This window comes from Podarcis cretensis (assembly GCF_951804945.1).
Source record: "Podarcis cretensis genome assembly, chromosome: 15".
Taxonomy (NCBI): domain Eukaryota; kingdom Metazoa; phylum Chordata; class Lepidosauria; order Squamata; family Lacertidae; genus Podarcis; species Podarcis cretensis.
Window position 1 is genome coordinate 113009 of NC_137185.1, and position 24821 is coordinate 137829.

General features: G+C 52.4%; 2 protein-coding genes across 2 annotated transcripts in view; one reads left to right on the forward strand and one right to left on the reverse strand.

Moving 5' to 3' along the window:
• The first annotated feature begins 49 nt into the window (after window positions 1–49).
• On the forward strand, window positions 50–7089 carry PROCA1 (protein interacting with cyclin A1). Its single transcript, XM_079955968.1, has 4 exons — window positions 50–506; window positions 3000–3132; window positions 4151–4285; window positions 5496–7089. The coding sequence occupies exons 1-4, from the start codon at window positions 65–67 to the stop codon at window positions 6163–6165; spliced, it is 1380 nt and encodes a 459-aa protein (XP_079812094.1). The 5' UTR covers window positions 50–64; the 3' UTR covers window positions 6166–7089.
• A 4084-nt stretch (window positions 7090–11173) lies between these two features.
• Window positions 11174–24821, reverse strand: part of SUPT6H (SPT6 homolog, histone chaperone and transcription elongation factor) — a 42359-nt gene continuing 28711 nt past the window's right edge. The window contains exons 23-37 of the mRNA XM_079955959.1: window positions 24105–24272; window positions 22435–22562; window positions 21458–21665; window positions 21211–21358; window positions 20504–20646; window positions 19899–20039; window positions 18828–19023; window positions 18052–18290; window positions 17847–17960; window positions 17401–17525; window positions 16294–16406; window positions 15521–15598; window positions 15265–15431; window positions 13263–13453; window positions 11174–12183 (exon numbers count right to left, since the gene is read on the reverse strand). Of these exons, the coding sequence (XP_079812085.1) occupies window positions 11997–12183; window positions 13263–13453; window positions 15265–15431; window positions 15521–15598; window positions 16294–16406; window positions 17401–17525; window positions 17847–17960; window positions 18052–18290; window positions 18828–19023; window positions 19899–20039; window positions 20504–20646; window positions 21211–21358; window positions 21458–21665; window positions 22435–22562; window positions 24105–24272 (2346 nt within the window). The 3' untranslated portion in view covers window positions 11174–11996. The remainder of the gene's footprint in view (window positions 12184–13262; window positions 13454–15264; window positions 15432–15520; window positions 15599–16293; window positions 16407–17400; window positions 17526–17846; window positions 17961–18051; window positions 18291–18827; window positions 19024–19898; window positions 20040–20503; window positions 20647–21210; window positions 21359–21457; window positions 21666–22434; window positions 22563–24104; window positions 24273–24821) is intronic.

Sequence of the window (24821 nt, forward strand, 5' to 3'; positions counted from 1 at the left end):
TGTCTCTGCGCCCTGGTGCTGAAAGCGAGCCGCCGCCGCCCGCTCCGTCGTGGCTCCCGCCGCGATGCCTGGCACGTCGCTGCCGCTGTTGCTGCTGCTGCTGCTGCTGCTGCTGCTAGCGGGGGCTGGGTCCGGCCCGGTCCGGCCCCCGGCGGCCCTCTGCGTCCTCCGCAGCCCGCTAGCGGCCGGCGTGCTCCGCTTGGAGGCGTCCGACGGGAAGGAGCTCCTGAGCGCCACTTGGGCGCCCCGACGACGCGCCGGCCTGAGCGGCTGCAGCGTCTCCGCGGAGCCCCGGGAGGTGGCCGCGTTCCTGAGCCGCTGTTCCGCAGGGGCGCAGGAGGAGGAGGAGCCCGACTTCCCCGGGATGGAAGAAGCCAAGGCAGCCTGCCTCGACGGCGCGGACGGCAGAGAGGCTTCCTCCCGGCGCCGGACCAAGCGCGGCTTCACCTACCCGGGGACACTCTGGTGCGGAGCCGGCAACATCGCGGAGAGCTACGAAGAACTGGGTAACTAACGGGAGATGGAGAAGGCGCGGGGCGGGAGGGGACGGCGGAGGGGGATTTCTCCAGCCAGGAGCCTCTTGCTTCGCCAACTTGGCGCCCTCCGGATACTTGGAAAGGCGCAATGTTTGTTTGTTTGTTTTTTAAATAACTTTTTTATTCAAAATTAAAACAAAACATATTATCCAGAAACATATCATCCTTATTCCCCCCCCATTTTTCCTCCCTCCCCCCACAGAACCCACCCACCCCCCGACTTCTCTCAGTTCCAGTCTTTTGATTTCTCTAAAAATGCTGTTTTCTGCATGTTGCACAGTTGTATAGATCCTCAAACTATTTAGCTGATTATTATCAATAAAAGGTTTGTGAATGTTTATTCAAAACCAGCCAAGGAGTCCAGTTCGCTTTGTTGCGTCTTCAAGGGTTCCCATTCATCTTTAAAGTCCCAGTTATCCTTGTCCCGTAGCTTATATGTCAGTTTTGCCAGTTCTGCATAGTCCATCAATTTTTCTTGCCATGATTCTTTAATTGGGGTTTCTTCAGTCTTCCATCCTTCCATCGTGAAGACTGGAAGGATGGAACAGCGCAATGTTTGAGAGAGGCAGTGTGGCGTAGTGCTTAGAGGGTCGGGCTAGGACCTGGGAGACCAGGGTTCGAGTCCCCCACTCCGCCATGGAGCTCATCAGGTGTCCTTGGAGCAGACACTGCCTCCGTCAGCCTGACCTAACTCACAGGGTTGTTGTCGGGAGTCAATGAGCGGGGTGGAGAACCATGCTTCTCCACCTTGAACTCGCACCCATGGCTTCAAGTTGCAAGAAAGAAAGGAAATTCCGACTAAATGTCAGGGGGAACTTTCCAACAGGAAGAGTGGACTCTACTTCCCTGAAGGTTTTTAAGAAAAGGTTGGGTGGCCATCTGTCAGAGACAGTGGCGTAGCGTGAGGGGTGCAGGGGGGGCCCGGCCGAACCGGGCGCAACATCTGGGGGTTAGGGGTAGGGGTAGGGGTAGGGTTAGGGGGCGCAAATCCACAGGTTAGGGGGCGCAAATTACTTGCCTTGCCCTGGGTGCTGACAACCCACGCTACGCCACTGGTCAGAGATGCTTTAGCGGAGAATTCCTGTATTTCAGGGGGCTGAACTAGATGGCCCTTAGGGTCCCTTCCAACGCTACAATTCTGTGAAATGCAATCAATCAATCAATCGTTGCACCCCATCCTGGGACCTTAGGATGCAGGGCGGGTAGTAAATTGCAATAATGTTAATAATAGTAATTATTATTATTGATGATGATTATGATTGATCTTAGAATCTAAGGTCTCTAGGGAAAGTCAGAGCTAGGAGCATAGCTGTCAACTTTTCCTTTTTCTTGTGAGGAATTCTATTCGGAATAAGGGAATTTCCCTTTAAAAAAGGGAAATGTTGACAGCTATGGCTAGGAGTCATCTATTTAATTATTTATTTATTTAAATAAACATCCACATTATTGGCATCAGAAAATGTTTAGAAGATAGTGAAATAAGATGATGTATTTAATTTTCTTATGTTTTTAGGTTTGAAGTTATGTTATTAATAACCTTTTCTGTTGGGAGATAGCAAAGTGGGTGAAAATAGAAAACAAACCAGAAACGCAAGTTGGGGGAAGTCTTGGAGGGGAGGGAGGGAGGGAGGAATATATAGTAAACGTTAAGAATTTGAGATTATGTAATGAATGAAAATGAAAAATGAATTTATTTTTTTTAAAGAAGAGCTCAGAGTCATCAATTAACATCTTTTTCTTCTCCTCTTAGAAATGTGTCATAGAATTATAGAACTGTAGAGTTGGAAGGGACCCCCCAAGGGTCATCTAGCCCAACCCCCTGCAGTGCAGAAATCTCAGCTCAAGCATCCGGGACAGAGGGCCATCCTGTGTCCTCCTGTGACCACAGCTATGTGATGATGATGATGATGGGGGCTGACCGGAGGAGGAGCCCAAAGGGCAGCTGCATGGCTTGGACCAGGGAGGGTGGCAGTGCCCCCTAGGGGGACTGTGGGATTACCTGGGGGGTGCTAAGATGCCAGGGGGCAGCAAGAAGTGCTGGAGGTGCAAGCAACTCTCAGACTTTGAAAAGTTGGCATTGCTCATCAAGTTCATCAGTTTTGTTGAATTAACCAAACTAAGTAGTTCAAGTGGGTTTTGAATAGACATTCAGTCGATAGCAGGAATAGCTCAGTCAGCAGAGCATGGGACTCCTAAGCTCAGGGTTGTGGGTTTGATCTCCACACTGGGCACTAGATGACCCTGGTGGTCCCTTCCAATTCTATTATTGTTCCTGTTGCGAATTTTACTGTGTTGCCCTCTACCTTAGTGGGTCATGCATGCTGCTATTCTGAAGGATGCTTTTTCGGGGTAGGGGAGGGGACACAGGGGATGAGCTTGTGGAGCCATTGTTTCTAAAGTCATACCTAGGCTGGTCTTCTTAATTTTACCTGCCGCCTTCCAATCCCTCCCGCCCTCTTTCAGGAGCTCACCAGGAGACGGACAGGTGCTGCCGGGAACACGACCACTGCCAGCACGTCATCCACCCTTTCACCTACAAGTACGGGTACCACAATTTCCGATGGCACACCATCAGCCACTGCGACTGCGATAACAGGTGAGCAGAAGGGAGGGGCAGGGTTTGGGAGGAAGTTTCTGCAGGGCCCCCAAAACACAGAACCACAGAATGGCAGTGATGGTAAAGGTAAAGGGACTCCTGACCATTAGGTCCAGTCATGACCGACTCTGGGGTTGCGGCGCTCATCTCGCTTTACTGGCTAAGGGAGCCGGCGTACAGCTTCCGGGTCATGTGGCCAGCATGACTAAGCCGCTTCTGGTGAACCAGAGCAGCACACAGAAACGCTGTTTACCTTCCCACCAGAGCGGTACCTATTTATCTGCTTGCACTTTGTCGCGCTTTCGAACTGCTAGTTTGGCAGGAGCAGGGACCGAGCAATGGGAGCTCACCCCGTCGCGGGGATTCAAACCACCAACCTTCTGATCGGCAAGTCCTAGGCTCAGTGGTTTAACCCACAGCGCCACCCACGTCCCGGTAGTGATGGTAGTGCCATGCAAGAATAGGCAACTGTCTCATATGGGGATCAAACCCACAACCTTAGCGGGTTACCAGCACCACGCTCTAACCAACTGAGCTATTGCCTCTTGTGTAAAACTCCGGCCCTGCAGTTTCCAAAAGTGAGGAGGAGCAGCCCCTCTTCAATCCTGCCTCCCCCTCCATATATTTCTTCCAAACACCCAGATCTTCAAGGCCAGCCCAGATAAGGCGACAGAAATCTGTGCAGCTATTGTGTGTTATAACATAGAAAACCTCAAACAACACAAGACCAAGACGTCAGGGGGTTGCCAGGGTTTGAGCTCTGGCTTTGCATGCAGAAGGGCCCAGGTTCAATCCCCAATGGCACAGAACTGTAGAGTTGGAAGGGAACCCAAGGGTCATCCAGTCCAACCCTCTGCAATGCACAACACAAGGTTAGTGTGGGGTTTTAAAAAAAATAAATACAAAAATTAAAAGGATGTGTTTTCAGAGCCCCCTTGGGATTTTTCAAATGGAAAAGCTAGATGTTTATTCTATGCAGAATAAGTGAAATGGAAACCCCTCCGCCTTCCTTTTATAGGTTAAAGGCATGCCTGCGAGCCGTGAACGACACAGCCTCCCGCGTGGTGGGCCAGGCCTTCTTCAACGTCATCCAAGTGCCTTGCTTTGAGTTTGCCTACAAAGAGCAATGTGTGGAGCCTTATCTCTACATCTGGTAAGTGGCTTTTAGTTCCTTCTCTGCCCCAGCAACCTCCTCTTCAAACTTGAGCAACAGAAGCAGGATGAGTGCTCAAGGAATGGCTCTGCTATTATTGCCGCAGCAGAACAGAGCGGGCTTTTCCATCAAAGCACAAACAGAGGGGCTGGGAATTGGGAGAGGCTGCTTTGAATGCAGAGGGAAACAAGGGAAGGAATGAGCAGAGGGGATGTTGTTGATGATGACTTTTGTGCTATTTTCTTATTGCACTTAAAAGCCTGCAAGGCAGATTAGGCTGAGAGACAGTGACTGGCCCAAAGTCACAACCAGGGAGCTTCATGGCTGAGTGCAGGGGGATCTGAACCCAGATTCTAGTCTGACACTCTAACCACTATGCCATACTGTCCAACACTTCTCCCTCTGGGGATTCCGGCCTGGTTGCCTCCCTCCCCATTCCTAGCTTTTATTCAAGACAGAGGCTGCCTGGTTTTCTTTTCTGCTGGTAGAATCGCGGTTTTCAATGAGGTTGCACATTTTAAATTCTTTAAGGTGATTTTTATATCATTGCTTGAAAAGCTGCAGTTTGGTTTTAGTGGGCTTTATCTTTTCTATGCTCTTCAGTTACAAAAGCACTTTTGCAACACTCACCTGGGAGCATCAGAATGTATTCAAATCAATTATCAAGAAGGGAGCCTGCAACTAGGGCTGGCTGGACTTGGCCTTAAAATGAAACATAAGGAACCTGCTCCAGAATAATCCAGATTCTGCAAACATCTGCTGTATGCAAATATGGAAAAAATGCACATTTTCTTTCCATGCATGTAATTTATTCTGCTGGTGTTAGTCACAGATGTGTGGCTATGGGTGCCAGAAGCACTGCCAGGCCTTAAAACACACACCTCATCTCCCCAGCTAATCATCTGACTTCTGAAGCAATGGTAGCACAAGGACTAGAAACTTGATCTCTTTCATTTTAAAGCAGAGGTGGGGAAATTCGTTGGGCTTCACCTCCCATCACCCTCCCTGGGGTTAGCAGGACCTGAAGTCCAGCAACACCTGGAAGACCACAGGATTCCCCACCCCTGCTTTAAAAAGCGGTCAGGTTTCTAGTCCTCAGCATCCCTACTTTGAAACGAACCAAAGTGATGCCCCCAGCCTGTGAAGTTTCCCCTGTGTGCTCAGGGAATCCCTGCAACTCCTGGTTATGTGTCTGCTCAATTTTTGCCAGGTGCAAGAACTACACAACCGTGGCAGTTGCCGTGGCGCAAGATCCGGTGCTGTACGAATACGGCGGGGGGCTCATAGATGGGCTGGCAACCCGTCAGCCGCCCCCAGCAAAGTCTTCCACCACCACCACCTCCTTCCATCTGTCGGCGGGTTCATCTCCTCTTCCCCGCAAACCGGACCCGGCTGTTGTGGCAGTGGCTGGGGCCACTCCTGCCCCCCAGGCGAGACCCAGCGACACCCCCAGGAAGCAGCGGAAGGGCAAGGGCAAAGGAAGAAAAGGCAGAAGGGGGAAAGGCTTGAAGAAGAAGAAGGCGGCGGCAAAGGCTGCAACCGTTCCTCATCCGGCGAGAGAGGACCCCGCCACCTTCCCAAAGCAGCTGGTGGAGCAAGAGCCGGCCAAGGTGGACTTCCAAGACCCCGTGGGGCGTCCGGACTTAGGGGAGGAAGATCTGTTCAATGCCATCCTTGGCGACGACCCTGCGGGATTGGCCGAACCAGGGGGCAGAGAACCAACTGCTCTGCCCAAGGCCACCCCCAGGCCCCCCACTGTCCAGCCTCCTTCGAGGAAGAGGAAAGGGAGGAGGAGGCATCTCAGGGAGAGAGATGGACGGTCCCAGCATTTGCCCCACCCAGACTCGGGGGGCAAGGTCTCTGCAGTCCAGGCTGCGTAATAAACAGGCAGAATCAGATTGAGCCCAAAGACCCTGACTTTACTTGTGTGCTCCCCTCCAGGGGAGGGCAGGGAAACATCAATGGAGGGGGGGGGGTCTGGAAGAGTTGAGGGTGCCTGGCACCCACCCTGCCCAGTCAAAAGGTGCTTGCCTGCCAAAGTCCACTGGCACCAAGTGCCCCACCCCAGGAAGTCTATACATGCACTCGAGAATGAAATCCTGCCAAGTCGTGCAAACTGGAGCCTGTTTGCTTGCATTTTGCGGGATTTCGTCTGCCAGGTGGCAGAAGCAAAACAGGACACAAGACCACCTCCCAAACCCCCAATAGCTCTGCCAAGGGGGCACAGGGGGACAGAGCAGTTGCTCTGCAGGCAGAAGGCCTCAGGGCTCAAGCCCCAAGCCCAGTTGGTGCCAACCTGATGTCGCTCCCCAGGTGTTTTGGACCAAGGCTCCCTAACCCTGACGCTGCTGCAGTTTGCTGAAAAATAGAGAGAGTAAGTGATCAGAAATGCTTGTTTCTTCCAGGACAGATAGACAGTCCTCAGGTAGAGAGAAACAGCTTGATCCTGAACACTTGGGAGTTCTAGTTACAGGTAGGTAGCCGTGTTGGTCTGCCATAGTCGAAACACAATAAAAAAAATAAAACCCTTCCAGTAGCACCTTAACAGACCAACTAAGTTTGTTATTGGCATGAGCCTTTGTGTATCTGAAGAAGTGTGCATGCACATGAAAGCTCATACCAATAACAAACTTAGTTGGTCTCTAAGGTGCTTCTGGAAGGAATTTTTTATTTATTGTTTAAAATTTTGTTTCGACTTGGGAGTTCTTTAGCATCAATGTCTGCATTGCAAGGGATTGCAATGCAGACAGTCCCTTCCTATTCTATGATGTTATGATGAAAAATAAAGCAGCTTGTGAATCTCATCCTTTGTGACCTCCTTAGCTAAATCTAAAGGACCAGAACATGTTTTTTTTGGTGTTGTAACCCAGGGATGGTTCTCAGGCTGCTGAATCCTGCACAAAGCACCAAGTGCATTCAGGGTGTGGTGGGACCCTTAGAATCGAAGAGTTGGAAGGGCCCACCAAAGGATATGCACTTTTGGCTCATTTCCCCATACTTCAGGAGGGGGTCTGCCTCCCCAGATGTTGACTGCTCACAGGTGGAGGCCAATTGGTATCCCTTCCTTGAGAGGCTCTGGGTAGGAATGGTCTGCCTGCTGAGCACTCCTCGCCTTCTCTGGCTTCTTCATGAAAGGCCACTGGTGTTCTGGACACGAAGGGGAAATCAAGGTTGCTGCTCCCAGATGAGAGAGGAAAGAGATTCTGCCAACAGGAGCAGCCTTTAAAGCCCATGCTCTCAAATTTCCAGCATTTTTACACCTTTGATTTACAGTTTCTGCGCTTCCAGGTCTTCCTTCTTTCCCTAGGGACCTGCGGCCAAAGATTTGTCTTTGCAAAGGTTGCAAAGGACGCTGTCTTCCACCAAGTCAGATTTGTTCCATCTAGAATTTCAGAACCCTAGAGTTGGCAGGATTCGCACCCAAAGCCTCCTTGGCAGCACAGTGTTATCTGCATCAACTGGCAGCAATGAATCTCCAGGGTTTCAGGCAGGGCTCTGTGCCAGCCTTAACTGCAGATGCCATCAGGGCAGAGCCCGGGACCTTCCGCATGCGAAGCAGATACTCTGCTACAGACCTGTGGCACTCCCCACCTAAAATGAAGTTCCCAGTCCTCATGGTCTGAATAAAGGGGTGATTTGATTGGGAACCCAATAAACTGCCATACATGGAGTCAGATCATTGGTCCATTCACCCCAGCATTGTCTAAACCAGCGGTTCCCAACCTGTGGGTCCCCAGATGTTGTTGGACTACAACTCCCATCATCCCTGACTGGCTGAAGCCTTCCAGGCTTTCGGGCAGGGATTACCCCCGGGGTCTGACCCCACCACCAAGCCAGGACCCTTCCTGATGGGCCTGAGCCTTTCCCCATCTTTTCCCACCACCCTGCATATCTGGTCTTCACTCTCCCACCTTGCTGGGTTTCTCAACCACCTCTGAAGAGCCACTCTGAGCAGGGAGGCAAATACTTCCAGTTGAACTCCACTGCAGTCCAGAGGCTCCCTATTACATGTCAATAATAATAATAATAATAATAATAATTTATTATTTATACCCCGCCCATCTGGCTGGGCTTCCCCAGCCACTCTGGGCGGCTTCCAACAAAATATTAAAATACCGTAATGCATCAAACATCAAAAGCTTCCCTAAACAGGGCTGCCTTCAGATGTCTTCTAAATGTCAGGTAGTTGTTGTTCTCTTTGACATCTGATGGGAGGGCGTTCCACAAGGCGGGTGCCACGACCGAGAAGGCCCTCTGCCTGGTTCCCTGTAACTTGGCTTCTCGCAGTGAGGGAACCGCCAGAAGGCCCTCGGAGCTGGACCTCAGTGTCCGGGTAGAATGATGGGGGTGGAGACGCTCCTTCAGGTATACTGGACCGAGGCCATTTAGGGCTCTAAAGGCTCTGCCAACACTTTGAATTGTGCTCGGAAACGTACTGGGAGCCAATGTAGTATTGTAGAGTTGGAAGGGAACCCCAGGGTCATCTAGTCCAACCCCCTGCAATGCAGGAATCTCAACTAAAGCAGTAAGAGCTGTTCGACAGTGGAATTTGCTGCCAAGGAGTGTGGTGGAGTCTCCTTCTTTGAAGGTCTTTAAGCAGAGGCTTGACAACCATATGTCAGGAGTGCTCTGATGGTGTTTCCTGCTTGGCAGGGGGTTGGGCTCGATGGCCCTTGTGGTCTCTTCCAACTCTAGGATTCTATGATTCTAGGATCCATTGCAGATGACCGTCCAACCTCAGCTTAAAAACCTCCAAGGAAGGGGATTCTACCACCTCTCTAGGGTGACTGTTCCACTGTCAAACAGCTGTTACAAGATACGGCTCCTGCCGTAGGCAAAGGGTGAACCTGTCAGCTCACACAGAGAACACAGTAAGAATCGGCTGGATCAGGCCAGTGGCCCATCTAGCTCAGCCTCCTGTTCCCCCAGCGGCTACCCAGATGCCCACAAGAGCAACTCTCCCCTCCTGTGGCTTTCAGCAACTGGGATTCAGAAGCATCCCTGGCTCCATTTGTGGAGGCAGAGTAAAGCGATCCCGGTTGGAGCCACCAATCGTCCTCTCCTCCAGGGAATGGTCTAATAAAACTTCTAAAGACACCCAGGTTGGTGGCCGTCGCTGCTTCCTGTGGGAGGGAGTTCCGCAGTTTAAACCATGGGTATTAAAACTAGGGTGAGCCCTGTTTAGGGAAGTTTTTAATATTTAATGCTGTATTGTTTTTAACACTCAATAGGAAGCCGCCCAGTGTGGCTGGAGAAACTCAGCCAGATGGGTGGGTTATAAATAAATTATTATTATTATTATTATACCTCAAGGACTGCCTCTCCACATATGAACCGACCTGCTGTGATTGTCACCAGAGGCCCTCCTCCACAAGAAGTCTGGAGAGTAGCAACACGAGAACGGGGCCTTTGAGTAGAGGGTTTTAAATTTATTTCCACACACACACCCCCCATTTTAGTGTACCGTTGTGGGTTTTTTGTTTGTTTTTAAGTTGCTTTGGGTTGCCCTGGGCAAGATAGTGGCCAACAAATTTAATAATCACAAAAGCAAGCTAGAAGTAGATTCCAGATCCCTGGGTGGACGTTTAAAGCATGGGGTCATGCAGAGGCCTCTGGACTCCAACTCCCATCATCCCTTGCTGGCTGGGGCTGATTGGACTCCAGCAACACCAGGGCTCCTGACCTTTAGTGGTGATCCTTGTACTGCAGAGGGGGCTCCCTTCCAACCTGACGATTCTATGAAAGAGCACCCTGCAACCTCTCCAAATTCAAAGCAGCGGCTTCACCGCTCTCGCGCCCAAACAGGCTTATGTTTAGACTGCAGGAGTTAAGACTGGGGTGGCGTCCTCAGAGATGCCTGCCCTGTTTCTGAAAGGATGGGAGTGCCCTTTCCTGCCTTGAATGAGGCAACAGGGATCCTGCAGAGACTCCGCAGGCAGCTGCTGTTGCCTCTTTGCAGGAACAGCGGAACTGCTCCAGGCTCACACCCAAAACGCAGGGATGGAGCCGAATTGGGCAGCTTCAAGGCAGACCAAGTGGGCAGGGATGCCAGAGCAGGCCCATCCAAAGAGACAAATGGGGAACAGCTGGCAGAGGTGGGACAGCGGGCTTTTTAGTCATTGCTTGGGAAAGTTTCTTTTAAAAAACAAAATGGAAAGCAGCAATTCTAGGGATGCTGGGCAGGGTGGGAGGAAATTGTGGCAAAATCCAGTGCTGTGCAAATCACAGTGAGAAAGCCAGGGTGGGTTGGGGGAGGTCAGCCAGAATATGAGAGTGCAAAGGAGAGCAAACAGCTTCTGGCAGAGATGGTGCTTGGAGAGGCAAAGACTCCTCCTGGCTTCCCAGGAGCAGCCACACAGCCACCCTAAGGAGCAAGGATTTCATTGTTGAGAGGACAAGTCACAAAGCGACAAAGGGACTCCACCTGGTGGAGGCTCCAGAGCACAAGGCAAGAGGAGCATGCCCCCCACCCCGCTGCACAGAGCACCTCCAGAGACCAGGCCCAAGGTTCACAGGGACGGGAAAGGGTTGGGGAGGAAGGAGAGAAATGGCAGACATGGCCTGGCCCTGATCCGCCACTCAGGAATTGAGGCAGAGCCTTTGTCCACCCCTGCAGGGCTGGCACAGTTGCTGGGGCTTGGTGAGCTGTCCCCAGCCCCACACCCACAGGAGATTGGGCAGAAAAGGAAGGCACTTAAATCCCTGCATCTCCAGAGTCCCCCCCCCACAAGCCAGTTCCTCCTACCCCACAGATTCCCTCCCGCCCCTCACACACAACCTCCCCACTGCCCCCGCTTTGGCCCTGGGTTTTGTGCAAGGGAGTCCAGTCAGACTCAGTCTCTGCCCTCTTTGGCTGGCAAGCAAGGAGAGAGAAAACCTCCACAAAGGTTCAGTAGAAACACTATTTATTCCTCGGTGGTGTTGGGAGTGAGCGGAGGGGGGGCAGTGGGGTGGGTAAAGGGGGGGAGCACTACTTGGCATTCAGGCCGCCGCAAAACTCTCACTCTCCCGGTACTTCGCAGCTCCCAAACAAAAGCCGCGGTCGCCCCAGGTTCAACTCTGCAGTCTCCTTTTTTTGAAAAGTAACACAACTGAATAAATATTGTCCCGGAGAGGGTGTGCCAAGGAAAAGCCAGCTGATGGGCGAGGGAGGCTGGATTCTCTTCCAGCCATGGAGCGTCCCCCCCTCGCATGCCAGGGGGGTGGGCAAAAGCAAAGCCCTTTTCATACATACAAATACAGGCAACGAGCGAAGAAGGAGGGAGAGAAAGACAGACAGACACAGAGAGAGAGACTGAGAGAGCAAACCCTGGCCCAGTCACTGGCAGAGACCCTCTCCTGGAACCCCTTGCCCCCCCAACCCCGAAGGTTTTATTCCTCCACGCAGCCGGATCTGGCCAGCACTCCAGGGGCGGTTTCGGAAAAAGAGAACATCGCTGGCGGGAGGACCGGCTGACGCCGGCTGCGAGAGCAAAGCGCAGAAGAGCAGCGGGAGAGCCGGGTCAGGACTGGCGCCCCGCCCAGCAGAAAGACTGCCTCCGCTGCCAGTATATACACAAGGGCCTCTCCTCTCCAACCCACAAGGAGGGCACTGCCCAGCGTCCCTGGCACATGCCTCGAGTGTCCAGAGCAAAGGAAACAAAGACCCCGATGGAGGTGGCCAGCCGGCAGGAGGGAGGGAGGGGGTCCGGCAGCAGCGAGGGGAGCAGGACTACCGGTCCATCTCATCTAGCAGCGGGGTGGCGTCTCCGGCGACTGACATGGGCGTGCTCTCGATCATGGGGCTGGGCGAGGGGCGGGGGGTCAGCCGCTGCTTCTGCTTCCTCCGCTCGGCCTCCTTCTCCTGCAGCCACTGCTCCGCCATCTTGCCCCAGTCGATGGCCGTGTGGCTGCTGGACCTGTGCGGGGGGGAGAGAGGAAGGAGGTCAAGGACAACGGGCCAATCCAGTGTTAGAAACAGAGAGAGGAAAGTTGGAGGCTAAAGGGCACCTTAAACCGAAGTTACGGGAGCAACAACAGAATATCTAGGCACACTTTTTTAAATAACAAGAATGCAAAGCTGAAAATGAATGAACTGCGGCTAAACTATTATGCTCATTTTTCACATGGCCTAGTCCTTCCAATGCCCATCCCTTAAGAGAGTTTCTTCTCCTATCTTCAGAAACTGGCTGGAAGTGGGGAGGCAGAAAAATGTCCTCCTTTCCTTCCAGTCTGCAGTTTTAACCTGAAATCTTAGGCGCAGTACTGCTCCTCAGAGCTCAGAAACTACTTGCGCGAATTCCCTGTCGCAAAATGCGCCTAGAACAATGGGCGTTTTGAACGCTGGGCTGATCCAGAGAGTGCTGTGTGTCTGGAGCTCTTGGTGCAGGACTACGGTTTAGAGACATACACCAGAGCTATGTCAAAGGTTCCAGGCAGAGGGTCCCCCCTCAGCCCTACCTGGAGATGCTGCAGTAGGTGAGCGCTGCCTTGGAGGAGTCTGTGAGAGAGACTGAAATGCACACAAAACATAGGGGGGGGGGAGTCTCTTCTAAAGAGGTGCCTGCCATTGTTTTTAATTTTTGGTTTTGAAAAAAGTGCTTGTTTTAATCCAGCCTTCCCTCTCCAGGTGTTCTACAAATCTCCCCAAACATCAAGAATATTTTTAACCCAACTGATCAATTGACTGAACCGTGCTGCCCTTTCCTCCTTGTCTCACCCCACCCCAATTTTCTCCATCCATGGTTTCTTCTTCTCCCCCCTTCCCTCTCCAACCTCCCCACTTCTCCATCATGAACCAGTGTGGCATAGTGGTTAGAGCACTGGACTAGGACCATGAAGCTCACTGGGTCTTAGCCTAGCCTACCAAACAGGGTTGCCGTGAGGATTAAATGAGAACCATGTACATCGCCTTGAGCTCCTTGGAGGAAAAGGTGGGATAGAAATGCAACGTCATTAAAGTAAATAATAAAACAAGGAGCCTTTTTGCAGCACTCACTTGGGTTGCTGCCTCTGCGCTGAGCTGGAGGACGGCTGGGACTGGGGCTGAGACTGGGTGGACTGGGGCGTGGTGCTGGCCTGGAGCTGGTGGTACTGGGGGGTGGTGATGGGCTGGCTGGGGGTCGTGTAGGAGTAGCTGGGGGTCAGAAGTGGGGTGGCCACCGGCTGCTGGGCAGGAGTCGTGAAGACCTGGGACAAGAGAGAGAGAAAAAGAGATTAAAGTACAGATTAGCCAATGACGAAAAAGGGCTAAGTGGGAGCATCAAAAAGGAGCTTGTGGGGCCACAGTCATGGGCGCAGGCGGCCAGCTGTCAGGAGCAGGTGAACAATCAATCACACGGCGTCAGTGATGTTAACTCTTTATTCAAGGAAGCAAAGTTGACTCAGGAGGCCAGGCCTAGTAAGAACAGCAACTGGTTCTGGTAGGTCTTGCCCCTATGAGGCAGTTGTGGGGACTGAGGAAGAGGTCCCTGCTTTCCCACATCTGCCTAAACCTCCCTCCCCCACCAGGTCCCTCACAAGCAATCTGAGACTATGCCAATGCACCTGCCTCTGCTTCTCCCTCTTCATGCCTCTTCTGGTTCGGGGAGACCATGGGGGAGAGGGAGACCACTGGCTTCTTCTTCTGCCTCCGAGTCTGGACTGCTCTCTGTCAAATATTCTTTCTGCCCACTGTTACCCCTTCAGTTTCAAGCCAGTCCGTGTGCCATCAAGAGACGGGAGGTCAAAGGAGGCTGCCTTCTGCCGAGTCAGCAGCTCTGCAAGGCTTCAAGTTGGGGGGCATTCCCAGCCCCTCATCATCGTTATAACCCACCCTTTAATGGCAGGTGCCAGTGTGCATTACAGCCGTTCAAAATTCAGAATGAAAAGCAGTTAACGCTGAGTAAAAATAGACTGAGCCAGGCACCTTCCGCATGCGAAGCAGGTGCTCTGCTCCTGAGCTGCTGCTCTTTCCCTAAAAATGTAACAAGATCCTGGTCCTCATGGTTCCGCCTTAAAGGCCGATTTAAGAGGAGGCTGCCTTATACCAAACCAGACTGTTGTCTCCATCTAGCTCAGCCCTGTCTACACAGACTGGCAGCATCTCTCCAGGGGAGCTTCAGGCAGGAAGTCTTTTCCCCAGCCCCACCTGGAGGAGCCACTGGGGTCTGAACTAGGGACCTTCTGCCTGCAAAGCAGATGCCCTCTGCCCGAGATGCAGCCCCCTCTCCTGACTGCGCTCTGCAGGGCACTGCCAAGTGTTTGTGAGGTGCCAGGATTAAGAGCGGAGGAAAGTGCCCTTAATTCCAGGTCAGTGGGAGGACCAGAGGCCCTTCCACTCACAGCCCCTGCCTGCCGGGCGATTAGCAAGCTCAGCCGGCCAAGCGCTGCCTGTCGGCTCAGCAAATTCTTCCTCCGCTAAGCCTTTTCTTGCTGGCAGCTTAGCTGCGTCCTTCACGTCCTCTCCCCCTCGCTAGCGTCCAGCCTGCCTCCTCCATACTCCCCCCCCAGCACATTCCTTTAGAGTGGGGGCTACTCACTTGCCCGCAGCCGATTTCCCTTTCATCTACTCTGTTTAGTGGAAGAAAATGCAACGTGAAGAAAAACGGTGGAACCGCAGGCAGGCGACGCTGCGATACCCACACTTTGAGAAAAGAAGATGCCCAGCTAGGAAGCAAGTCAGACTTTGGGTCCATCTAGCTCAGTGCTGCCTACACTGATTGGCAGGGGTTGTCTCCCAACCCAGATGGAACCTGGGACCTTCCACACACAAGGCAGATGCTGAGCCACCGTCCTTCCCAAAGGAAGGCAGATGTGTGAACAATCAAGAGCAGGCGGGGGGGGGCAGACTAATGACCATTGGGGACCCTTCCAACTCTATGATTCTTACCTTAACCAGAGCGAGAGCGCTGGCTGGGATGTGCTGCCCCGAAAACCAGAAGAACGAGTCTAGAGCAGCCCCACCCGGTGCCCCCCAGTCCCCTGCCCCACCCGGCCCCTCTCTTCCTGCGTTCACCTACGTGGTAAGCGCTGCTCCCGCCGCCGCTGCCTCCGTAGCCGTACTGGCTGGAGGCCCATTGCGCAGGGGTGGCGTTGGGGTTCTGCCCCTGGCCCGTCACGGCCGCGATGGCGCTGAACATCTGCGAGGTCATGTTCTGTGGCAGGGCGTTCACAGCTCGGGTCAGGTCTGCGGGGCAGAAGCGAGGCGGAGCCCGTGAGCAAAGACGCCAAGAGCAGGCGGGAAAAGGAGGGGAAGCGGCGGTAGAGAGCACTCACCTGCCAGGTTGATGTTTGCAGGAGTCGCGTTGATGGAAGCCGGAGTCCTGGTCCTGCTGCTACTGCTGGGGGTGACTCCTGGGGGTGGGAAGAGAGGTGAATTGCGGGGACCGGGGATCTGACCAAGTCGCTGCACATGTGGACTGTGGTCTGCATCTCCCCCCCCGCCCCCCCCAGCGTGCAACAGAATGGGGGCAGTCTAGCAGTCAGGGGGTTGGGAAGTAAAGCTCTCTCCATCGGCTCTCCAGCAGCTGGCCAGCCCCATCAGGCCTCCTTTCCCCATAACCACCACTTGGGGGTGGCCGTCCCACTAGGCTGCTTCAGCGGGAGACAGGAAGCAGAAGGTTGGAGGCCCAGTTCCAACAGGCACCTCCTGTCCTCAAAGTTGACAGCACCCCAGGCTCACAAGGTCCCAGTGTGTGCTCACAACCGAGGAGGGAGGAAGGCTGGCTAGCTCTAGGGCACGGAGGGGGAACCTGATGCTCTCCAGAGGTTGTTGGACTTCAATTCCCATCTGCCACTGCGGCCAGCATGGCCAATGGGAAGGAGTCAAACAATATCATAATGGGGGGGGCAGGGCAGTGGCTCCCCACCCCTGCCCTAGGGTGACGTTGGAGGGGCCACTGAGCCTCTCTCCTGCCTCGCAGTGGGGCATGCTATTTTGTCAGAAGCTGCCTTTCTGGTTCACGGCTGCCGCCTTTCCCGCATCCCCATGATGCACATGAAGCCTCTCGCTGATCCCAATTTTATCCCCTAATTGGGGCTGGGATTACCTGGCACAGGATCCTGATAGTGATCCTTGAACCATCGGAAAAGCCCGTTGACCGTGGGAAAGATGTGGCTGCGGTACCGGAAGCCTTCGGGCGTAACCGTCACATACTCAATCCTGCGGGGAGAGAAGTGGCCCCCACCCTGGTGACATTGAGTTGAACACCCCCGCTCAGAGTCATCTCAAGGTGGGAAGTGATGAGGCCCAGGCCAGGGAGACTGGGCCATCCCCACCCAAGAGGAACACACACACACACACACACACACACACACACACACACACACAGCATTTCCTGGGACTACTTAAGACACGTCAGCCCTGAGGGATGGCAAAAGCGAGAAAGGCCAGGCCAGGGAGTTCCTGCCACCAGCTCCTGAAGCTGGCCTGAAAATATCTTGCAACATTTGCTTATTCTCATAATTTAAAATGGTAAAGAACCTCAGGTGCCTTGCAAGAAAGCATTCTCTAAATGCAATGAGCCAATCGACAGACATCTCTGTGTGGAGAAGGTCACTCAGAGTTAGAGTGAGCAACAGCCCTTCTCCAAACATGGCAGCTCTGTTGAAAGAGCCCAGACCTTGCGGGGAGTTGGCACTAGATGTTGCTGGGCTCCAACTCCCATCCTCCTCCTTTGTTGCTGGAGTCCAGACACACCTGGAAGGTCCCTTTCTCCCTGGGCATCAACATATATCTTGCCAGGCATCCCCAAGCCCTCCTGCAGGTGTTGTGAGAACTGGATGGACTTCGGAATCTGCATTTCTGCACCTGAGCTTTGGAAGCCCCTTCTGAAGACACCTCTCCTTGCCTCTGACCATTCCCACCCCCTTCAGCATCAGGAATAATGCCTGTCAGCAGGCTTGGGTCTCAGTCTAGCTTGGCACGCAGAAGGACCACAGCACCTCCTGAGAAGATATCGGGAAAGCTGCTCTTTCTTGGGGAGCCGCTGTCCATCAGAGGAGACATTATGGGGCTAGATGGAGAAATGGCCCAGCCTAAAACCAAAGGGGGTTGGTTGGGGGTGGGCAGGAGGGGGAAAGTGATCCCCCAAGAGGCACCTTATCACCTCCCCTGTTCCTGCAAGGACTAATCCCGGGGGCGGCGGGGAACTCACCTGGGCTTGCCCCGTGGCTGGTAGCCCAGCAGGAATTTGCCCGGAAGTTCTTTGCAGGCGCAGATGAAGTAGGGGATGAAGGTGGGCTTCTCCTTCTTGGTCTTGATCAGGAGCTCCTCCAGTTTCTGGCACACGGACAGAGCAGTAACAGAATCAACGCTGCTTCTGAAGGGGGTGGGGATCCAGAGCAGGGGCTTCTCCCCTCCTTGAATGGCCGCCCGGGGGAAGTCAAGGGGCTTTTGGATATGCTGCAAAGCCCAGTCAGCATTGCCTCCCCTGGCACCCTGACCTTACCTGGTGGGCACTGGTTAGGCTCTTTTCCCTGGGAGGTTCCTCTCCCCCAGCGGCAGTGCCAACTCACAGGGGCAGGGAGCGCCCATGGCTCACTTCTTCCTTGAAAAGAGAAGCCCCCCAGCTCAGCTCTGCCCAGATGTGTGTGCGCTCACCTTCCTGTCTCCCCCGTTGCAATCCTGGTAGTATTTGTGGCTGAGCAGGTCTCTGGCGAAGGACGCCATCGGCTGCACATAGCGGGCAACGATCTCGTCCAGGTCCTCAAATTCCTTGGGGCGGAAAAGGCAGAGAGGGTTACAGGCGGAGGGGTCAAGGTGGGTTTCCCCACAAGCCCACCAGGCTTCCTGCCTCCGGACTCACTTCTGTGTTGATCCAGAGGGTGGCCCCCAGGCTGAAGGCGTTCTCCTTGCCCTCCTCGCGGACGTCCACGTGCTGGTAGATGTTGTCGCTGACTTTCCAGGTGACCGTCAGGTGGTTCTCTCCTTTGCTGCTGGGGCGGATGATGACGTCTCCTTGGTCCATGGTCTCCATCATCTTCTCAGCCTGTTTGAAGTTGATGTTGTGGAAGGAGGGGTGGGCTATCACACGCTTGATGTACGCTGTGGAGAGGGGGAAGAGAGGCAGACAGGTGGCAGCGCACTGAGCTTTCTTGCTTGGAGGAAAGGTGAATTTGAGGGGACACAGTGCGAGTTATGCATGGTTTTCTCATAACACTAGACCTTGTGGACACCCAGCGAAGTGGGGCATTGGGAGACACGAGACAGGTCAAAGAAAGTCCTTCCAAGCAGCGCAACTGTGGAACTCCCTGCCACAGGAGGCAGTGATGGCCACCAAACTAGATGGTTTCAAAAGAGGACTGGAGAAATTCATGGAGGAGGAGGAGAGGGCTATCGATGGCTACTGGCCATAATGGCTAGGCTCTGCCTCCACAGTTGCTTCTGGAAGCCACAAGAGGGGAGAACGTTCTGGTGCTTGCGGGATTCCCATAAGGGGCATCTGGTTGGCCACTGGAAGAACAGGATTATGGACCAGATGGGCCACTGGGCTGATCCAACAGGCTCTTTCTATTGCTCACTTCCCCACAGCCCACCCTCTTGGCTGCCCCCAAGACAGCCGTCTGAGTGCCAGGGACTCACTCGTGCGTTGCTGCCTTTTCTTGTACTCCTCCTCCTGCTTGTGGTCACTGGCCTCAGCATCAAAGTCGTAGTAGGTGTCCTTGGGAAGCTTCCACTCGTTGCTCTTGTCCATCAAGTCCGACGTCCGGCAGGTCAGGTCAGCGCTGAACTTCTCAATGTCGATCTTCATGATCCTGCAGTGGACGGTCATCCCCACCTGGGCAAGACAGAGGCAGACTGTCAGTGGGAGGAGAAAGAGGTGCGCAGAGGAGGGCGACCGAGAGGAGCAAGGAAACCGAGCCAGATGAGGAATGGTTGAAGGAGCTGGGTATGTTTAGCCTGGAAAAGAGGAGACTGAGAGGAGATAGGAGAGCCACCTTCAACTATCTCAAGGGCTGTCTCAGGGAAGAGGGAACAAGATGGTTTTCTCCTGTTGGCCCAGAAAAGGAAGCAAGAAGAAATACTGATGAAAGAAAAATGGCAGACCAAGTTAATGGACTACAAAGAATTGGACCAGATGACAGGAAGGATTCGAAACCTGCGGGACCAGATATTCACAGAAGACTGGAAGAAATATACAAACTATTTGAAGAGAAACTGTACTCAACAAATTACACTAGGAGGACTACAAGAAGTTTTGTAAGGAGGAATATATGAAATATTGCAAAGAAGATAAGACATTAGTTATGATACTTATATGTAATAAAGAAAGAAAAAAATGCAAATTAAGTGGAAAAGACTGGAAAATTTTCAGATGTGATTGGCAGAAGTAAAAAAAGCCCATATAAGATATAAAAGTGTGTTTTATAATTGTTGAAAATGATATGTTAAAATAAAATTAATAAAAAAGAATATATAAAAAGATTTTCTCCTGCTCTGGAGGGTAAGACTCGAACTCATGGCTCCAAGTTACGAGAAAGGAGATTCCGACTCAACATCAGGAAGAACTTTCTGACAGTCTGAGCTGTTCAGTGGTGGAAGGGACCCCCGTTCACGGGTAGTTTTTAGACAGAGGTTGGGTGGCCACCTGTCAGGGATTCTTTAGCTGTGATACTTAAATTGCAGGGGGTTGGAGGCAGGGAAATGGCCTACCTTGACCCTCTCCTCTGGCCGCTTGACCACCTTGTCGCTGAGGAACTTAGTCGGGATGAAGCCCGTGACACCGTTGTCCAGCCGTGTCTTCACCCCGATGGCCTGGCCGGGGCAAGAGCCACTGTCAAAGTGGTTCCAGACCTGGAACGGAGCAGAGGAAGCAAAGTCACGGCAAAAGGAAGGCGGAGGGTGGAGCTCTGCCTAACCAGGACCCAGGCAAACACACACACTCAAGTGGCTGCTTGGCTGGCCATGTGTGCCCTCAGTCAGGATCTCTCCAAAGGCCCGGGAAGGTGAGGCGCACCTGCCTAGCAAGCATCGCAGCAGTTGCCAGACTTGCTGCTGAACGAGACTTGCTGATGGCGCAGATCTATTCATTTCTTGCATTTATATTCCACCTTTTATTCCAAGGAGCTCAAATGGGTCTATACGGTTCTCCACCTCCTCATTTTATCCTTGCAACAACCCTGCGATGCAGACTATGCTGAGACACAATGATGGCTACCCGGCAAGCTCCGTGGCTGAATGGAGACTTGAACCCTAGTTTTCCAGGTCCTAGTCTGACCCTCTCTAAGCACTTCACCACACTGGTGTGGCTCTGTTACCTCGCTGAGCTCGGGGAAGTTGTCCTGCTGGCAGAAGGGGCACTGCCACAGACCCGTCTCGTCGTTCCGGATCGCCTGGTCGTAGCTCTCCCCCTGGGGCCGCCGGTGGGCTATCCCCGTCACGTTGCAGATGATGAGTTTACCTGGGGATGGAGGTTGATTAATTGTAAAAATATTTGTATACGTCTCTCTCTCTCTCTCTCTCTCTCTCTCTCTCTCAAAGCAGTTTACAGTGAGAATACATAAAGCCATGTAATAAAAACCATATAAACCATATTTAGAAAGTCAAAAGCAGACCTTTGGGGAAGGAAGCACTCTTAATTGCCTGCATAGGCCTAGAGGAATCGAAAAATTTTCTGGAGATGTTTAAAAGTTGGCACAGGTGGGATAGGAAGGGTGGAGTTTATGGGTGCACAAGAGGTGTTTCGCAACCCCTTTTGCTTTTGATTTTCATATGCTGTTGCAGCCGTTCTCTCTGTTTTATACTTGCTATAAAATGAAATCAAATCTTTATCCCCAAAACCCAAATAAATAAAGGCTGGCAGCACATTGGTGGCCCCAGGGGGTGTGCTGGTGACACCCCCCCACCAGTCTCCATCAATGCCACCACTTCTCTGGCCCTAAGCACCAGAACAGCAACTGCCCTCCTCCTCCTTGGTAGGCCTTGCCCCGGGGGGAGAGGCAGACATATATAGAACATCTCCTACCTATATAGAACGTCTCGGGTGTCTCCTTCGTCAGCATGTTGAAGACCTCTTCTGAGTTGGGGGAGCGGTAGGGGCTCCTCAGGTCCTTGTAGCGGCAGCTCAGCTCAGCTCGGATGTCATACAGGGTGATGTGCTTGTCACCGTAGCCCTGAGAGAGAGGGAGACAGAAAAAGGAGAAGTGAAAACCAGAGGGTCAGATTCTCCCCGCCCCCCATCTAAGACCCTCAGGGCTCTTCCCACCACCAACCTGTCTCTCCAGCTCTTCGGCAAAGGCATCCAGATCCAGGTCCTTCAGGCGCTCTGGGTTTTCCAGGATCTCCTCCAGAGCTCCGGCCGGGTTGGCATCCTCAGCTGACTCGTCGTACTCCAGGGCGTCAACGGCCATCTTCCGGGCCCACTCGTAGGTCTCTGGGTGGACCCTGGACCCGTCCAAGACCTCGATGTAGGAGTCCGTGCTACAAAAAGAGAAGGAAAAGGAGGACTGAGCAGAAGGTGTGAAAAACTGGAGTGCGCTGGTCTTGCAAAGGCAACCAAGACCCCCTGGAACAGAAGGAAGTTCTGATGCAGGGATGGCTATAAAAGAGGATGAGACAAATTCACGGAGGAACAGAAGGCTACCAGTGGTGACCAGCCACAATGGCTGTTCTGCACCTCTACTGCAGAGGGGAGAGGGCTCTCGTGTTTGGATCCCACCTGGGGGCTTCCTACAGGCACCTGACTGCCCATGGTGAGGACACAATGCTGAGCCTCTAGCCTGATCCAGCAGCCAGACTCTCTCAATTTTATTTTATTTATTTATTTATTTAAAAAATCTATAGAACCACTTATAAAAAATAATAGCAATCAAAACATTGTGAGTTTATCCCATGGATAGGCAAACTAAGGCCCAGGGGCCAGATCCGGCCCAATCGCCTTCTCAATGCGGCCCACAGACGGTCCGGGAGTCAGCGTGTTTTTACATGAGTAGAATGTGTCCTTTTATTTAAAATGCATCTCTGGGCTATTTGTGGGGCATAGGAATTTGTTGATTCCCCCCCCCCTTCAAAATATAGTCCAACCTCCCACAAGGTCTGAGGGACAGTAGACCGCCCCCCCTGCTGAAAATGTTTGCTGATCCTTGGTTTATCCTGTGAACCAACCTGAGACCTGAAGGACAGGGAGGAAAACCTCCGGTCTCCTTGAACATTTCACCACCACCACCCCGCTGCTGCCCCGCTTGCTCACCTGTCGCCCAGCGATGCTGTGTCGATCTTGATGAAGCCGGCACAGTTGATGAAGACTTTAGGCCCCATGTGGCACATGGTGACCAGCTGGGTCCGGTTCTCCAGTCGGGTGTTGTTCTGCTTCAGGATCTAAGAGGGGCACAGAGCATTCCTTTATTTCATTTCATAAAAATTCATGCGCTGTTTGATCATAAAAAACCTCAAATAAGAAAACAACAGGGTTGTTAGTAACAAACAATTAAAACATTCCAAAAATTAAAACTAAAAACAAGCCAGCAATCTAGACATCTGAGTAGGCTTCATCTAAATTAAAAAATGTTTTTGGCAGGTGCTTTAAGGAACACAGCGAAAGGGCCTGCCTGGGGTAAAACGGCAGGGAGTTCCAAAGTGTAGGTGCCGCCACACTAAAAGATTTGAGTTTTTACAAATGCAGAGCAAGAATTATGTGGCACAGTTCTGCCCGGAGGGAGGCATTTCGTCCTGGCAGAAAGGAGCTGCCTTATATAAGGAGGTTGGGTGGCCTGGGCAAGGGCCTCAAAGCCATGTCCCCTTGCCTTACGCTTGGACAGGATGTTTGTCCCTCTAAGCCCCCTGTAGCCTCCTCTGACTGGCAGGGGCTCTGCAAGGTCCCAGGGCAGAGAAAGTCCTGCCCTGTCACCTCCTGCCTGTCCCTTTTTCAGCCGGAGATGCCCAGGACTGAACCTGGGAACTTCTGCTTGCAAGGCAGGCAGCTCTCCTGCTGAGCTGGGCCTCTTCCGTAATATACGAGTGTAGGAGGCTGCTCTATACCAAGAGGCCAAAACAGATAAATCGTTACGTTGCCCTGAAAAGAAACTGTTAGGAGGGGAACAGACAAGGCCACAGTTGACGTGGCTGAAAAGGAGCCAGTGAGCCATGTTACAGAAAAGAGAACATTTGGAGACATCAGAAGACGCAGAATGCAACAAATGCCATAGAAGCTGCAAAGAGAACTGCAGATCAAGCACTTCTGCATAACCGGCGGTGTACAATAGAGTACCAACGAAAGGGACCGTTTGTGTCAAAAGGGGCAAACTGCTGGTTGGTTAGTGTTGCTGAAACGATGCTTCACGAGGGTGTTGAGCGAACGGAATGAAGGGATGGGGTGGATGGTTTTTTGTTGCTACACCTATGCTTGTACTGCATTTGAATTCTTTGCAATGACTTCTGCATTAGGGCTGCCGCCTTGCATGCGCAAAATAAACACCGATTGATTTATTACTGACCTCCAGTAAGGGAAACTAGTGTTTCCCCTACAGTTCCACGTAGCTCAGTGTTGTCCACAGGGCTTCAGACATTCAGTCATTCCCATACAAAGCAGGTGCTCTACCACTAACCTAAAGCTACTTCCCTTCAAAAGGAAAACCCTAGTCCTCATGATTCTAAATGAAGAGATTTTTAAATAGAAACACAGGAAGCTGTCTTCTACAAAGCTACGACTGTTGGTTCCATATAGCTCAGTGTCGCCTACACAGACTGCCAGCAGCTCTGCAGCATTTCAGGCAAGGATCATTGCCTGCCTGGAGACTGAACCAACCAAGAGCTGGAAGCAGGACAGGCCCCTACTACCAGGAGGCAAAGTGAGGCCACCCTGGCCTCAAGGGGGAGACTTACGCAAGTGCCGTCTTTGACTTGTTAGGGCCTTCTGCTTACCTTCAGCAGGTGAGTGCCCTTGCGGGGCCCCAGGCCACAGACGTACTGCAGGAGGGCCTGGCTGTGCGGGTGAGCTATGGCCCGGTTGACGTCCACCCCGACCTCGTTCACACGGTTGATGAACTCGCAGTGCAGGGAGTTCAGCAGCTCCTCCTTTACCACGTGCTCCTGGGGGAGAAAAAACACACCCACATCAACGGGCTGTCATCTGCCTTATTGCAGGGCAGATTCGAGGGTAAACCATGCGTGGAATGAGTCTGCCCCTGCAGCTTGATGGAGGTAGAAACTGTCTCTCATGTCTTGTTACGCTGCAGTTTCTACGGGGATATACGCTCAGTGTTTATCACTCCTGTTATACAAAAATCTCCAAATGGGTCTGAACTTCAATGTCTAAAACTCACACTAAGGGTGGCCAAATTCTGTGCGACTGCCGTAAAACTCAGGGAACAAGCTGTACTACCAAAATGATTAAGGTTTTAAATGATAATTTTAGTGATCAATATTTAATCTATTTTTTAAACTGCTGCTATAGCTGAATTGTCTCCGTTATACCCAATTGCAATTCAATGTATTCCTGTTGTGTTTTATGATTTTCCTGATATTGTAAGTGACCCGGAACTGGTCTCTGACCGTAATAATAATATTCTATTCTATTCTATTCTATTCTATTCTCACACACCGGAGCCGTTAAGGCTCAGCTCCAGGGTGGCAGACTGC

Bases quoted from the DNA above. Each gene is read 5' to 3' on its own strand.
- PROCA1 (XM_079955968.1), top strand. From the start codon at position 65: ATGCCTGGCACGTCGCTGCCGCTGTTGCTGCTGCTGCTGCTGCTGCTG. The intron at 507-2,999 runs GTAACTAACGGG...GCCCTCTTTCAG, and splicing joins GGAGAGCTACGAAGAACTGG to GAGCTCACCAGGAGACGGAC. The intron at 3,133-4,150 runs GTGAGCAGAAGG...TTCCTTTTATAG, and splicing joins CACTGCGACTGCGATAACAG to GTTAAAGGCATGCCTGCGAG.